The sequence below is a fragment of the Thunnus thynnus genome, chromosome 9, assembly GCF_963924715.1.
Source record: "Thunnus thynnus chromosome 9, fThuThy2.1, whole genome shotgun sequence".
NCBI classification, from domain to species: Eukaryota; Metazoa; Chordata; class Actinopteri; order Scombriformes; family Scombridae; genus Thunnus; species Thunnus thynnus.
Window position 1 is genome coordinate 10,170,426 of NC_089525.1, and position 12,999 is coordinate 10,183,424.

The following is a 12,999-nucleotide window of genomic DNA, read 5'->3' on the forward strand; positions in this document are numbered from 1 at the left end:
ACTAAAGATCACTCCATCATATGCAGAAGCAGAAATCACAAAAATCTCCTCTCTGCTCAATAGCATACGTCACCATGGCAACACAGGTCTAGATAAACAATTGCGCCTGGAAATAGCTTCTATTTAAAGCTGCAGGTATTCTTGTTTAACACCACGCTTCTTCTTATCCATCATGCATACCGGCGCAATGCATCAGCACAGGTTGAGCATAGACCTCAGATCAGTGGGGCTGAATTAAACATGGCCAGGCCTCATAAATACTGCACAGGGCCGGCACTCTGGGGAGCTTATCCGGGACCATCAGAGCTGGAAGCCCCAGTGCCCAGCAGGAGAAACACAACTACAGCTTGCAGAGTAAATGCTCAGAGAGCGAGCGTGCGCATGCTAGCAAGCATGTAGGCAGTGTCCCTCTCACTGCATGCCTCATGAATAGTGATACCCTGCATGAATGCTCTGTTTGCCTGGTAAGTGTTCTTTGTGTACGGACAAAAGCGCATGTGTAGGGTGTGTGAAATGGTTTGTATTTCCTGCTTCCTCACCCCAGGTTGCATGCATAATGGCTTCGACACATGGCAGCTTTTTGTATGTGTCGTACTCAGAGATCAAATAGAGGATGCATTTGAGTAGCAGGTTTATGTGAATCAGAGGTAACGAACAATTTTTATTATAGTTAGGAGGTTCATATATTGGCTTAGAATGATGCAAGGGAGACGGTCAGTACACTCATGATATTCTGGCACATTGTGTTTGCTCAGTGAATTAAAAAGTGTAGCTTTCATCTATTAGGTAATCAAATGTTAATATGTGCTAAAAAAACATGCTGGTCTCTAAGAGACAAATTAGTTGGAATGTTCAACTGTTCCTGAAAAGTTCATGCCTTTTTTGCTTTCTTCTTTGCTCTTATCTGATGGACATTCTTGCTACTTACCGTATCACAATCACATCACATATAACATTTGTTACAAGAAGAATGCTGAAAATACAAAATAATTCTGGGAAAGACAATCATTGATTTTTTGAGTAGAAAATGAATTATGTAAGGTGGGTGTACAACTAGTGACCCCAGACACATCATTAACAGTGAAGTTTCAGAATACAGTGTCTGGTAATTCCAGTTCCAATGGTGCCTCCATGATTCGCTCACAGAGACAAAGTCAATCTGTGCGGAGCTTAGATGTAGAGTTCAGTTGTAGTAAAGTTGTGGCATTAATCATAAATTTTTTTTCAGCAACAGTATCTTGCCTGATTATTTTTTCTTGTTTGTTGAATATAAGGCTTGGTGTACTGGTTTGATTTTCTGATAAACTTACGTTGAAGCTCACATCGGTCAGCCGTAGAGTCCTCTCTCTCCACGTACTCTAAGCAGTGCTCTCTTCTTCCCACACATACATCAGTAGACAGCCATCAGAATCTCTTCCTGAGGTGCTCTCCTCTGAGTTTCTACCGTTCATTTACGTATGACTATCGTGTGTTGGCTTCAGATCAGTGAAAAACATCTACTTCCCTGCTGGGTCTGTTAGGATTCCTACCTTGACTGATTCAGTACCTGCTTGCAGAAACAGCCTCAGTATGCTGCAGTTTATGTATCTTCCTGTCTGTTTGACTGGTTGTTTACTGATTCTGAGTGCAGGCCAGGGCTCCTGTTGAGTATGATTCTGACAGTGCAGCACAAGTCTACAGCGACAAAGCTCATGCCTCAAGAAGAAGACGTTTGCACAGCTAACCTTGTTATGACATTGCCTTGACTTCCATTCACTGTGAACAGCCTAACCCACACCCTGATCCTAACCTTAACCTAACCTCAATTCACAGCATACCCCTAACCTTAACACACACACACACTCCAGCGTATAACTGTCACTTGTGTTTACCGACACACACACACACGCTCTCTCTCTCACACACACCATTCTAAACATCTTATTAATTTATGCATTTTCTTAGGCTATTAATTTATGCAACCCCCCAACTGCATAAGCGACTGCTTAACCAACACTCCTATTCGTCACTTGTATTCAGGGGACAAAAAAAAAAAAAAAAGTCTATAACACCGTACTGTGTCTGCAGTATCACTTCAGATAATGATAACACTGCCCCTTAGCTCCTAGCGTGGGATGATGTTCTGGTATATGGAGAAGAACCGCTGTGACCAGTGTAACACTATACGGTATCACTTCAGTTAATGATAATACTGTCCATTAGCTCTCGTTCACTCCTCTTCTGTTATACAGCCGTACAGAACACCACAGAAGGCGAAGGTAAGCTTTTATGGAACTTTATGTAGCATTCACCTCAGTTTACACATCACCTGTCAGCCTATGCACTTGCTATACACTTGACTTCTTCAGACTCTTCTTCTATTCTTTTTTTTAACCCTCTCCTCAATTCCCCAACTACGGCAAGCAACGTAGGTCACAGAGAACATTTTAGTCTTGTCTTTTTTTGTCAACAATATTGCATTTTGATATAGTCACAGTTAGTGTTTAATGATGTCGGTGCCATCTCGTCATCATCTTGTCTTAGTCATGGAAAAAAAGGTTGTTGATGAACATATTAAGTCGTTTCTCGTTATCGAAATTAACACTTCCCTGACCTTTCATTCCTTACTATTGATCGAGGTTTATTCCACCGCTGTGCTTACTGTAAGTGGCTCTAGACATCAACATCAGGTAAACCTGTGAACTGTAAAAACTGAAAAAAAAAGGGAACATCTCTGACCTGGTTTCCAGTGGGACGTTACTGTTGAGCACCCAGCTGTCTTGTAGCTGGACCGACTCGGGGGTGGTCGGCCCGTCTCCAGGGCCCGGAGCAGGAGCGTGAATGGGGTTACGTCCCCCTCTCAGGGTGTTTCTGTTCAGGCTGTTGGCAGACTGGTGGGATAAGGTGTGGTGGTTGTGCGGAGGGGGCAGTGGAGGCCGTAGTGTGGACTGAGTGTGGTGGTTGGCAGCCCCTGGAAGAAGACAAGAACAGAGACAATGTAAGGGACACGTGTCTTTGTGAAGGAAATCAAAGGTAGTTTCAGATGCAGCCAGTGAAAGATTTCATTCCAAAAAATGCCTGCAAATCCAAATTTAGGGCAGAAACGTTATGTGATATTTGGTGTTTATTTCTCAATATGCCAAAAAAGTAAAGCTCTTCAGATAGCAAATAACTTAATTAAGATTCCATTATGTGCTGCTTTTGTGTCGGCAATCATTTTGTCAGAGTAGGTGTCATATTTTCCAAATGGTCGATAACTTATTTTAGAAGGAAATTCCAGCTAAACAGATACATGAAATTTGATAATCATGTTTTGCATTTTACTTTCACATCTTTTTATGTTTTGTCCGTCTTATTTTTAGCTAGATCTTTCACTCCTGTTCTTCTCTCACTTTCACTCTTTCTTTCCAGTTTTCTTTTTCACAACTAAGAGAAAGTCTGTGTGTGTGTGTGTGTGTGTGCATGCGTGTGTGAGCAATATTAGAGCACTCAGCACAGCGTGTGCCCTCATCTCTTGCTCTCAGACTTGGGGGAACATGTCAGCTAGAATCCAATACCAGCCCTTCCAACACTCAGCTAATGGACTGTTGAGTGAGAGAGTTGAAAAACAAACCCGGATGACTCAGACAAGAACACCCATTCACACATCACCTTTCTATCTCAGCCTCTCTCTCTCTCTCTCTCTCTTTCCTTCTCCGTGTATCAGTGGGAGATTTGAGCCTGTCTTGAACATGTGTGTGTGTGTGTGTGTGTGTGTGTGTGTGTGTGGGTTCGTAAAGAAAAATCAATAAACCACATACTATACAGTATAGGAGAGCTCAACATGGTTGTTCACTTCTGGTGCATTAGCATACGTTTTGTGCCACACAGACAGGTGTTTGCAGTCAATGCACAGCTGATCAAAAAGACGTCAAAAACCACACGTTAAATAAAAAATGACTTTACATGTCATGACAAACTGTCTACATGTTGATTATGATGTTGCCTGAATAGAAATGTTGGGATTACTGCGAAACATAAAGAGTTATTGATCTTACATCTGTCTTTGAATTCCGGCGTTACAACACAGTTTGCGTTTTCTTTCATGGATACTACACATCACACTTTCATCATTATTATTATTATTATTATTATTATTACCATTATGAGCATGGAATACATTATAATGATTGTGTTTGTTTGCACGTCGCCTTCCTCGTACTGATCAAAGAACGGAGTAAGTGCACATATGCACATATACGTTTGAGGTGAAACAATAAAATGAACTGCTTTGTGATCAAGCTGTGCGATCACACTTGTCCTCCCCTATTTCTCATCTCTTCTTGAAATAGATGAGAAAAAAATCTGTAAAAGAGCATGAAAGACGAGTGGATGTGTCACACTCTCCTGTCCGCTTCTCTGCTTTGATATTTGTCAGTCAAGAGATTTCTAAGAGGATTAAAGGTTCAGTGTGTAGAATTTAGTGGCATCTAGCGGAACAGACTTGGCAGAAATGGAATATACTATTTACGAGTATGTTTTAATTAGTGTATAATCACCTGAAAATAAGAATTGATGTGTTTTTGTTACTTTAGAATGAACCCTTCATGAATGAATCTACATAGAGAGTGAGTCCCCTTCCACTGAGGCTGCTATGTTGTACCGCCATGTTTCTACAGTATCCCAGAACGGACAAACCAAACACTGGCTCTAGAGAGGGCCTTTCATGTTTTTTTTGTGAGTTTCTCAGCCACCCTAGTTTCTCCTAGATGCTTGGAAGGGGAGGGTGAGCGGAGGGGTATTCAATAGGTTGCAATCTGCAACCTCATCTCTAGATGAATTCTACACACTGCACCTTTAAATGACATCAACTTCACACGCAGGCAAACATATAAAACTAGAGCGTAGATGCACACAGCAACCGCCTCCTAACTTTTCTACTTCCTAATTTCCTTCCTTCTAGATGGGTGTCTAGAGCAGATAGGGGGCAGCGGGCTCCGTTATAGCTCCAGCTGTAACGGCGACCAGTTTGTAAGGTGACCTGATTCCACTGCGCCGCCACTGGGACGCAGGTGTCACCCACATGGCCCTGAAGAACAGATGCTTGTGAAAGGAGAGAAGAGGGGAAGGAGATGAGAGAAAGATGGAGGGGCCTGACCTCTGCTTCACGGGAGAGACACAAAACATCTGTTTGTAAATGCAAAGATGCTCTTGGGAGAAAGACACACATACTGTACATGCTTGCATACACTTACATATGCAAACAAACATGCAGTTGGACACCTGCAGGAAAACTCATGAACTCCTGCATCATAGATGCAGAGTGCAAATTGATATTAAAGTATGCAGAGAGTTTTATTTCTTGTACTTCCCTCCTCCTCCCCCTTTGTGCTATACAGCCTCATTTCATCTTGAGTATCATTTCCCTCTCTTTCATCTTGCTTTTATTTGCATTTTGTTTGTGTCCTTTGCTGAGATATAAAGCACTTTGAGATAAACCTTGTTTGTTAAAAGCACTTTATAAATAAATTTGACTTGACTTCCCCTCCCTGCAATGCCACTTTAAATGTGAAATAGCTCCTACTACATCCTATCTGCATAAATACCGTTATCTAGCCTAAGCATAGCAACAATGCACAAAAAACACAGAGCCAAAAGCTGGGAAGCAAAAATAAGCTTGCACACACGCATGAAGACATGGACGCACAGTCCGAGTGATGCAAAAATAAAAGTAGGCACTCCTGTGCTCACACACTACCCCGCTGTCTCCCATGTTTAAATCTGCGTAGAGAAATGCATGCGTTTTTTGCCTTTGTTCACTTTCCTGCCATAAATATTGAACAGTTTTTTCATTCAAATTTAGATGAATAATATATGGCACACCTTGTATGGAAGAAGAATACATGTTTTTTTAGCCCTAGTTTTCCATGAACTGATGCTGAGGCCTGAGTGTACAAGTCAGCCCATGTGTGTGTGTGTGTGTGTTCTTGTGCACTCATAAGCACCCTACACCACTGGGAGAGAACAACAATCCAGCTATTACACTGTTACACAGTACTTAGTCATATCCTGTACCATTGGAGGGACTCATGTCTACCAAATTTTGCCATAAAGAGTTACAGTAAAATTTCGCTTACTGACTCAGAGAAAAAGATGAAAATGCTGTTATCTATCATCTAGCAGCAAATTCTATTACATGTCACCAGATAATGTCAGAAAAATTGAAATGCTGAGAAAAGCACTGCCAGTAATTCTATGCATTTACTCTCTTCATGGCCTACTGAGGCCGACAGAATTGTCATATACTGTCAGGTTAACCAAACTGAATTCTTATGTGATAGAAAATGCTTGTTTTCTTTTTCTTTATTGAATCAATATTTGCATTTTTTCTTTTCTTTTTCTCTTTGCAGCCAAGTAGTATAGGGTATTGGGTTTGGGAGGGTACAGGCTGCTTTTGTTTGTCATATTGTTTTGGTAATGTAAAGACCCTGGACAGAGATGTTGATACATCTTGACTGAGATTTTGATTCACATGGAGTATATAGTCTTTCCAAGGCAATTTCTTTTGTGGTGTGTGCCTTGTACCCATAGCAAACTACACGGAGAGGAAAAAAAAAAGCAATAAAAAAGTTGGTCACAAAAAAAAATTGCAGAATAGAGTACATAAATGACTCATTACTGATGTTTACTGTTGTTATTGTTGAAACATACAGCTGTACAAAAAAATCCCTTCTATTCTTCTAAAAGTCACACAGCTTTTAGTGGTTCAAAAAGTCTCTCTAGACATGCTGCAAAATATTTATGATCAGAGACAAATTGCTGTCTTTATTTTCTGTTTCAACACAGGAGAGTGATGTCGAAGAAATTCATAGAGACAAATCCATAAAAAAAAAAGTCTTTAGAGCTCGCCAGAGAAAACAAGACCATACTGTGAAGCGGTATCTACCTGAAGTAGCAAGGCTGAGGTACAAGGCCACTTTTTAAACATGCAGAGAACTCCCAAAGAAAATCAGTGATTATTTTGGCCATAGAAACACAAATCTGACTAACCACTGGAACAGAGTACAAGTAACAAGTGGAGGAAAATGGATCCAGTAAATTAAGATAGGAGACATAGCCAGATGAATTGTCCAGTTATTGAAGTACAACCCGCAGGTAGGCTAATAGGAACAACTGTTTTACCAGGAACCCGGTCTGATAAAAGACAAAACATGCAGTGAGGAAATAGAGCAATTAGGGAGCAGCCAAGCAGATCACATTTTATTCCACTTTATCTTTTCCTCCTTTCTTTCCTGTCTCTTTCAGTCACCACTGTGAGTAAACAGCGATCATGAAAAAAGATTTTCTCAACAGCTCTCTGTTTTGTTTTCACAGCCACTTCTCTGGAAAAGCTCAGAGCCCTTCTGACTGCTGCTGAAGCCTGACCTAGTTTATTCTGTCCAAGGTCCCCTGCGCCTGGAGAGGGGGGACTATAGCTGTAAGCTGGTGGGTTTGGCTCCGGCTAATCCCTGGAAGTTCATTATGCTCGCCAATTCAAAAGGAGCCTCATTCAGCAGAGGAGCATTAGCCTGTCTGCTAACCTGCCTCCCCTGTAAAGCACACTGTGCATGCACACATCATAGAGAGGCAGGGGCTCGCTACACCGTATTAATCTCACAGTGTGTGTGTGTGTGTGTGTGTGTGTGTGTGTGTGTGTGTGGCCAACTGGCAGCAGGAACCAACCGAGGCAGTTTGTTTTGCAGCCCTGTATAGGCAAACTGTTTATTGACATTTTCTGTGGTTAACAGAGGAAAGTCGCAGGGCAGGATGTGCATCTGTGTGTGTGTGTGTGCGAGTGTGTGTGTGTGCGAGGGTGTGTGTGTGTGTGTGTGCGGGATAGAAATGCCCATTCAGCAGTTAAAAAGGATCATTGCAGGGCTCAGCTCCCACCCCTCCCCCTGTCCTTCTCACTCTCTCTGTCTCTCCATCTTTTTATTTCACGCCCCATATCTCCACTGCTTCTATCCTTTTTTTTTTTAAAAAACCTCTGCGCCACCCTCCATTGTTTTTCATGCACCTTCTCTCCGAGCTAATTGCTATGCTCCCCGTGTTTTAAGGTGGTATATTCCCATGTGCCATTGCTTCATATGTCCTCTGTCTCAGAATGTCAGATACTCCTCATTTGTCATTCTTCTCAGAGCTCAGAGGCTGAGCACAATGGAAGGAGAGCTTGAGGTGAAACCAAGTCTCACGCACACGCACACACACACACACACAAACTTGCTGACAAAAGTGTCTTAATACGCACATAGTCTTTATTATACACAAGTGTACACACAAAACACACGCAGGCATAAAAAAGTTAGACATACATTTACACACGCACACACTAACACACTAACACACACACACACACACACACACACATACACCGCCTCTGCCTTGGCTAGTCATCTCTGTCTAATTAGGAGGCAATAATCCGCTAGAGAAGAGTCATCAAATCCAGCCAAAAACAAACAGTCTCTGTGAGCAGAAATGCACGTTTGCGTTTCACCCACACACACACACACACACACACGCATATGAATACAAACACACACACACACAAATCATCCCACTGTTACGCAAATGTCACCCTTACATAAGCACCATTAGGAAGAATAACATTAGTGCAGAAGAAGAGAACATGTCTTTGTTGTGTCTTTGTTTCTGCAGATTTGTTTCAACAAAGCCATTAAACATTCATTGCATGGGCAGTGACTTGAGGTGGCTTCTCTGGCAGCAGATACCTAGCCACTTTAGAACAGGCTCGGGCTAAAAATAGCTGAGCCTTCCCCATGCATAATGAATGGCCAGAGACAGCGCTAACGCTAGCTCTTTCCAGGAGCGATCTGCTACGCTCCGTTTGGCCGTCTCAGCTCTCCCGGCGTTCCGGGGGAGCGTTCCCAGACAGGTGCTTCGAGCCAGACAGTATTCCCATATAAACATTCGCAGGCCCAATTCCCAGCCAATCCTCGGCAACAGCGTTCCGTTCCCATTCACCTGTCATGCTTCACTAGGAACACAAGTCATGTCTGTCCACCTGTTAGCTTAGGTAATGGTGGACTACTTTACAGAACACACACACACACACACACACATACACACACATAGAAACAGCACGCAGCTTCCTGAGGATTATCTCACTGTGGTCAGTTTCTGCCTGGCTTGGTGAGGCTCATTTCCTGCCCAGCGTCCACTCTCTACATGACCACACAAAATACACACACACTCATGTACCCGTGCGGACATCAGAAGTGCACTCTCACAGCATACGCATAAACATTCGCTGGTTATAGGTGTTTTATTTCCTCGCAGCCGTTCCTACGTCTTCCAACATGCCAGGGTGTGTTTATGCAGTGCCAGACTGCCACTCTAAACTCATTTAGGCCGATTTTAATGGACGCCCAAAGCCAAGGACTCTCTCTGCACCCGTTAGATCAGCAGTCCTGGCTGGGAAACATGGCAATTTGCAATTTCATCTCAATGTTGTTCTCCCTCCATCCAAATATCTCTCTTTCACCCTCTAAGCACTCATCAGCATACCCTTTTTTATTCACATTCTCTCTTTTTCTCTTTGTCTCTTTGACTCCTCATGTCTCCCGGTCTCTGTCTCCCTTTCGGTCGCTTTCTCCATCTATTTTTACTTGTGCGCTTTTTATGTTTCTCTCTCTCTCTTTCTCTTTTGATTTTTTTCCATGGAAGATGTCTCATTAAACAACGTCAGAAGTCAAAGTTTGGCGTTCTCTATCTCTGCTCCCATTTGCCTCTTTGCGCCTCTTTTTCCTACTTCTTTGCCGTTTCTTTTCTTTCTTTGTCTCTCTCGCTCGCCAACTCTGTGTGTACATGCTCAGCAGAGACTGAAAGAAGCCCCAGAACAAAAAGTGTGGGTGTATGCGAACAAGAATGAGCGAAAGAGAGTGTGCCTGCGAGCCTCACTCTCCCTCTTTGCCAGTGTCTGCCATTAGGGTGTCAGTGGCAGAGTGAATTTATTTGCTGTGCGGTTACTGGGCTAATGATTGATGTTGCCCCAGCAAACAGTAAACCAATTAGAAGGCTGATGTAACGTCATTTTAAAAGCCTCCTAATCACGTTGCTCTTGAACCTGGGACCCGGGCCTTCCCTAATGAAGATTTATACTGGATCAAAGGAGAGCCTAACGCCATTAACAATAGATTGTATTCCACCAAAAATCACATTAGGAGTTCTCTGCCCACCCCCTTTCCCTCCCATCAGGCCTCAGCTAAATATATCTGCTGATTACAAGTGCAGATGCACAGAGGAATGGAGAAACAGGGGGAAGAGAGGGGAGAGAGAGAGAGAGACGGAGAGGGACAGAGAGACAGAGAGAGTTGGCCCACAGTAGCTAATTGTTAAAAATAAATGTGTATGCTGATGAACAAACTCATCACTGCAGATGTGTGTGTGTGTGTGTGTGTGTGTGTGTGTGTGTGTGTGTGTGTGTATGTGTGTGTGCATATGAAGTAAGCAAATAGTTGTTAAGTGTTGACAGAAGTGCACAGGGCCTCTAACAGCCAACAAGAGAGTGTCCAATGATGAAAGAGAAAGCTTTGAGCTGGTAACTAACTAGTTTGTCTTTGCTACACTGATCCTCCTGCTGGCACTTATAATTCATCACCCCCTTACCTTTCACGTTCTGGTGGATTATTAATGTCATATGGAAAATAAGTACAAACACACCTACTCACTGGTAAACCAATCTGTGCTCGGCAGAGTGTAGGGGTTGCTTTCACTTGCATCATTGTTTTCTGGCAGTAGTTGACAAAGGTGGGAGGCATACTTTTATAATGTAATCTATTAACAGATTACCAATTGTCTGCACAAAATGAGCTTTTTGTTACCTCAGCCACAAAATAAGCTGAGGAACGTTAGGTGTTTTCTTTCATGTTACTTACTAAATTGAATTCTTGTTTATCTGTTGAGGTTTTTATTTCCCCTTTGATAGAAACATAATATCAATCTGACATCTCTAACTGTATAATTTACAACTATTACAGCTTCTATAATGTAATCAATAATCACTGAAGTCACTTTGCATGTACACTTAGCCCTGCTAACAAACACTGACTTTGCAGGAATGCAAAAGCAGAAACAAAAGGTCTAAAAGAACAAGATGTGACATTAAATTAAAGCGACAGATCGCTTGGCATTTTACCGAGCAACGACTAAATCAGATCAGGAAACATGATGAACTAATGCAGTGAGGCAATCCAGGTGATGGATGACATATTGATGTATAAATAAAATGAATGAAAGGATAAAAGGATGGATGGATGGATGAATGGAGAGCTCTCTCTTACCCGTGGAGGAGGGCTGGGCTCGGAGCAAGTATGAGTCATCCGGGTGGGGCTCCAGGTGAGAATGGGTGGAGTTTTTCTCCAGCAGGGGCACCTGGCATTCCCTGATCGGTGGAGACGGGCCGGGGGAGGGGTGGTGAGGGGCGGACGAGGAGGACGGAAGGGACGGAGGGAGCAGGGAGGAGGAAGAGGTTGGAGGGAGTGGGCGACCTGGAGGATGGAGAGAAAGAGGGGAGAGAAGGAGGGAGGAGGGGGGTGGTGTTAGACAAAACAGATGGCAATGACTGACAATGATACGGGGGCCTGTTCCAAGTAGTAGGTTTACAGAGATATCTGGATAACTTTTTGGAATGAAATATTTACAAAATTCAACAGTAATGCGTCTGTCTCCGTCATGAGATCTCATGGGGACTATTTCTTTGGAAGAAAGTAGTTCCTCTGAAAACTGTTCAGAGTGAGAAGTCTCAGAGACAGATACTTCACAATCTGGGCAAGTAAAACCAAAACTACCAGCATGGCAGGATGTAAGAAGTCAGAAAATATATTTCCTTTTTTGTCATTTGAGGGAACCAACCTCTTAAAAGTTGGACTGATGCAAAAAGACCTGCTGCAACTTGTACTCAACAAACCACCTTCTTGGAACAGGTCCCTGGTCATAGAAATGTTAAGCAGCTTGGATACAAACACAAAAGCTTGCAGAGACTGGAGAGACTCAATATTGTGATAGATTCACACGGAAAGCCCAAAGATCTCCTAAATACATTAATGAGATTTTCAACCTCTCAGTGCATGCAAAGCTGACACTTCAGCTCAGGCCTGATATTGAATTTATGCTCATTTTAGCTCCATTTTCACAAATTTTTCATGAAATCGTTGCCTAACTAATTGACTTTACATGAGCAGTTTCTATCTAAAGTTTGCTCGCAACCATAAGCTATTAATCATACCAGTGAAAACTGCAGGGTGTTTTTTTTATTGCTTACGAATTAAACTTTTCATTTTTAAGCGGACAAATCTACTATTTCTTCTTGCATAGTTTTGCTTTAAAAAAAAAAATCATGGGATTAGATTTTCATGAGAACCTACAGTATCAGTCAAAAGTTTGGACACACCTTCCCATTCTCTTATATGAGAAAGCGTGTCCAAAAATTTTGACTGGTACTGTATCTCTATTGTATAACAGTCTTCTACATGGGTAAGACAAAAGAAAGTTAACAGCCAAGTCTTTAAATAGTAGGAGCCGTGGGACGCGTGGACACAATCAGGCTGTCCCATACACCAGAGAGAGAAGAAGGGATGGAGAGAATTCACTCTACTCTCCAAAGGTTTGGAATCAAGGACAAAGACAAATCTAATAAATTCTATTTAGAGACGGCTCAAAATATAGAATAATTATGTCTGCCATATTTGCAGCTCAATCAATCAACAATACGATAAGAATGAGGCCACCGAGTCCAGCCAACCCACCGAAGGACTCAGGTTATTATAACTACTAATTAGACAATTAACAAAGACGCTTTGACACACTGATTATCACTTATATTCTCCTGATTCTACATTCAAAATTATATCCCCGGGCACCAGCTTTACAAATAAACTTTTTTTTTTTATTTTCCTCAATAGTATGTTGTCCTTCCGAAGTAACTATGTATGGGGGTGGAAAAAATGGGCTAGCTCGTCTCTAGCTTTACAAACTTCATCCATT

At 42.3% G+C, this 12,999-nt stretch overlaps 1 protein-coding gene across 8 annotated transcripts in view; it reads right to left on the reverse strand.

Annotated features, from left to right (window-relative positions):
* Positions 1-12,999, reverse strand: part of tenm2a (teneurin transmembrane protein 2a) — a 207,608-nt gene that overhangs the window by 52,550 nt on the left and 142,059 nt on the right. For all 8 annotated transcript variants that reach the window (XM_067598778.1, XM_067598779.1, XM_067598777.1 and 5 more), the window contains 2 exons: positions 11,298-11,504; positions 2,719-2,950 (listed from right to left, as the gene is read on the reverse strand). In XM_067598778.1, the coding sequence (XP_067454879.1) occupies positions 2,719-2,950; positions 11,298-11,504 (439 nt within the window). The remainder of the gene's footprint in view (positions 1-2,718; positions 2,951-11,297; positions 11,505-12,999) is intronic.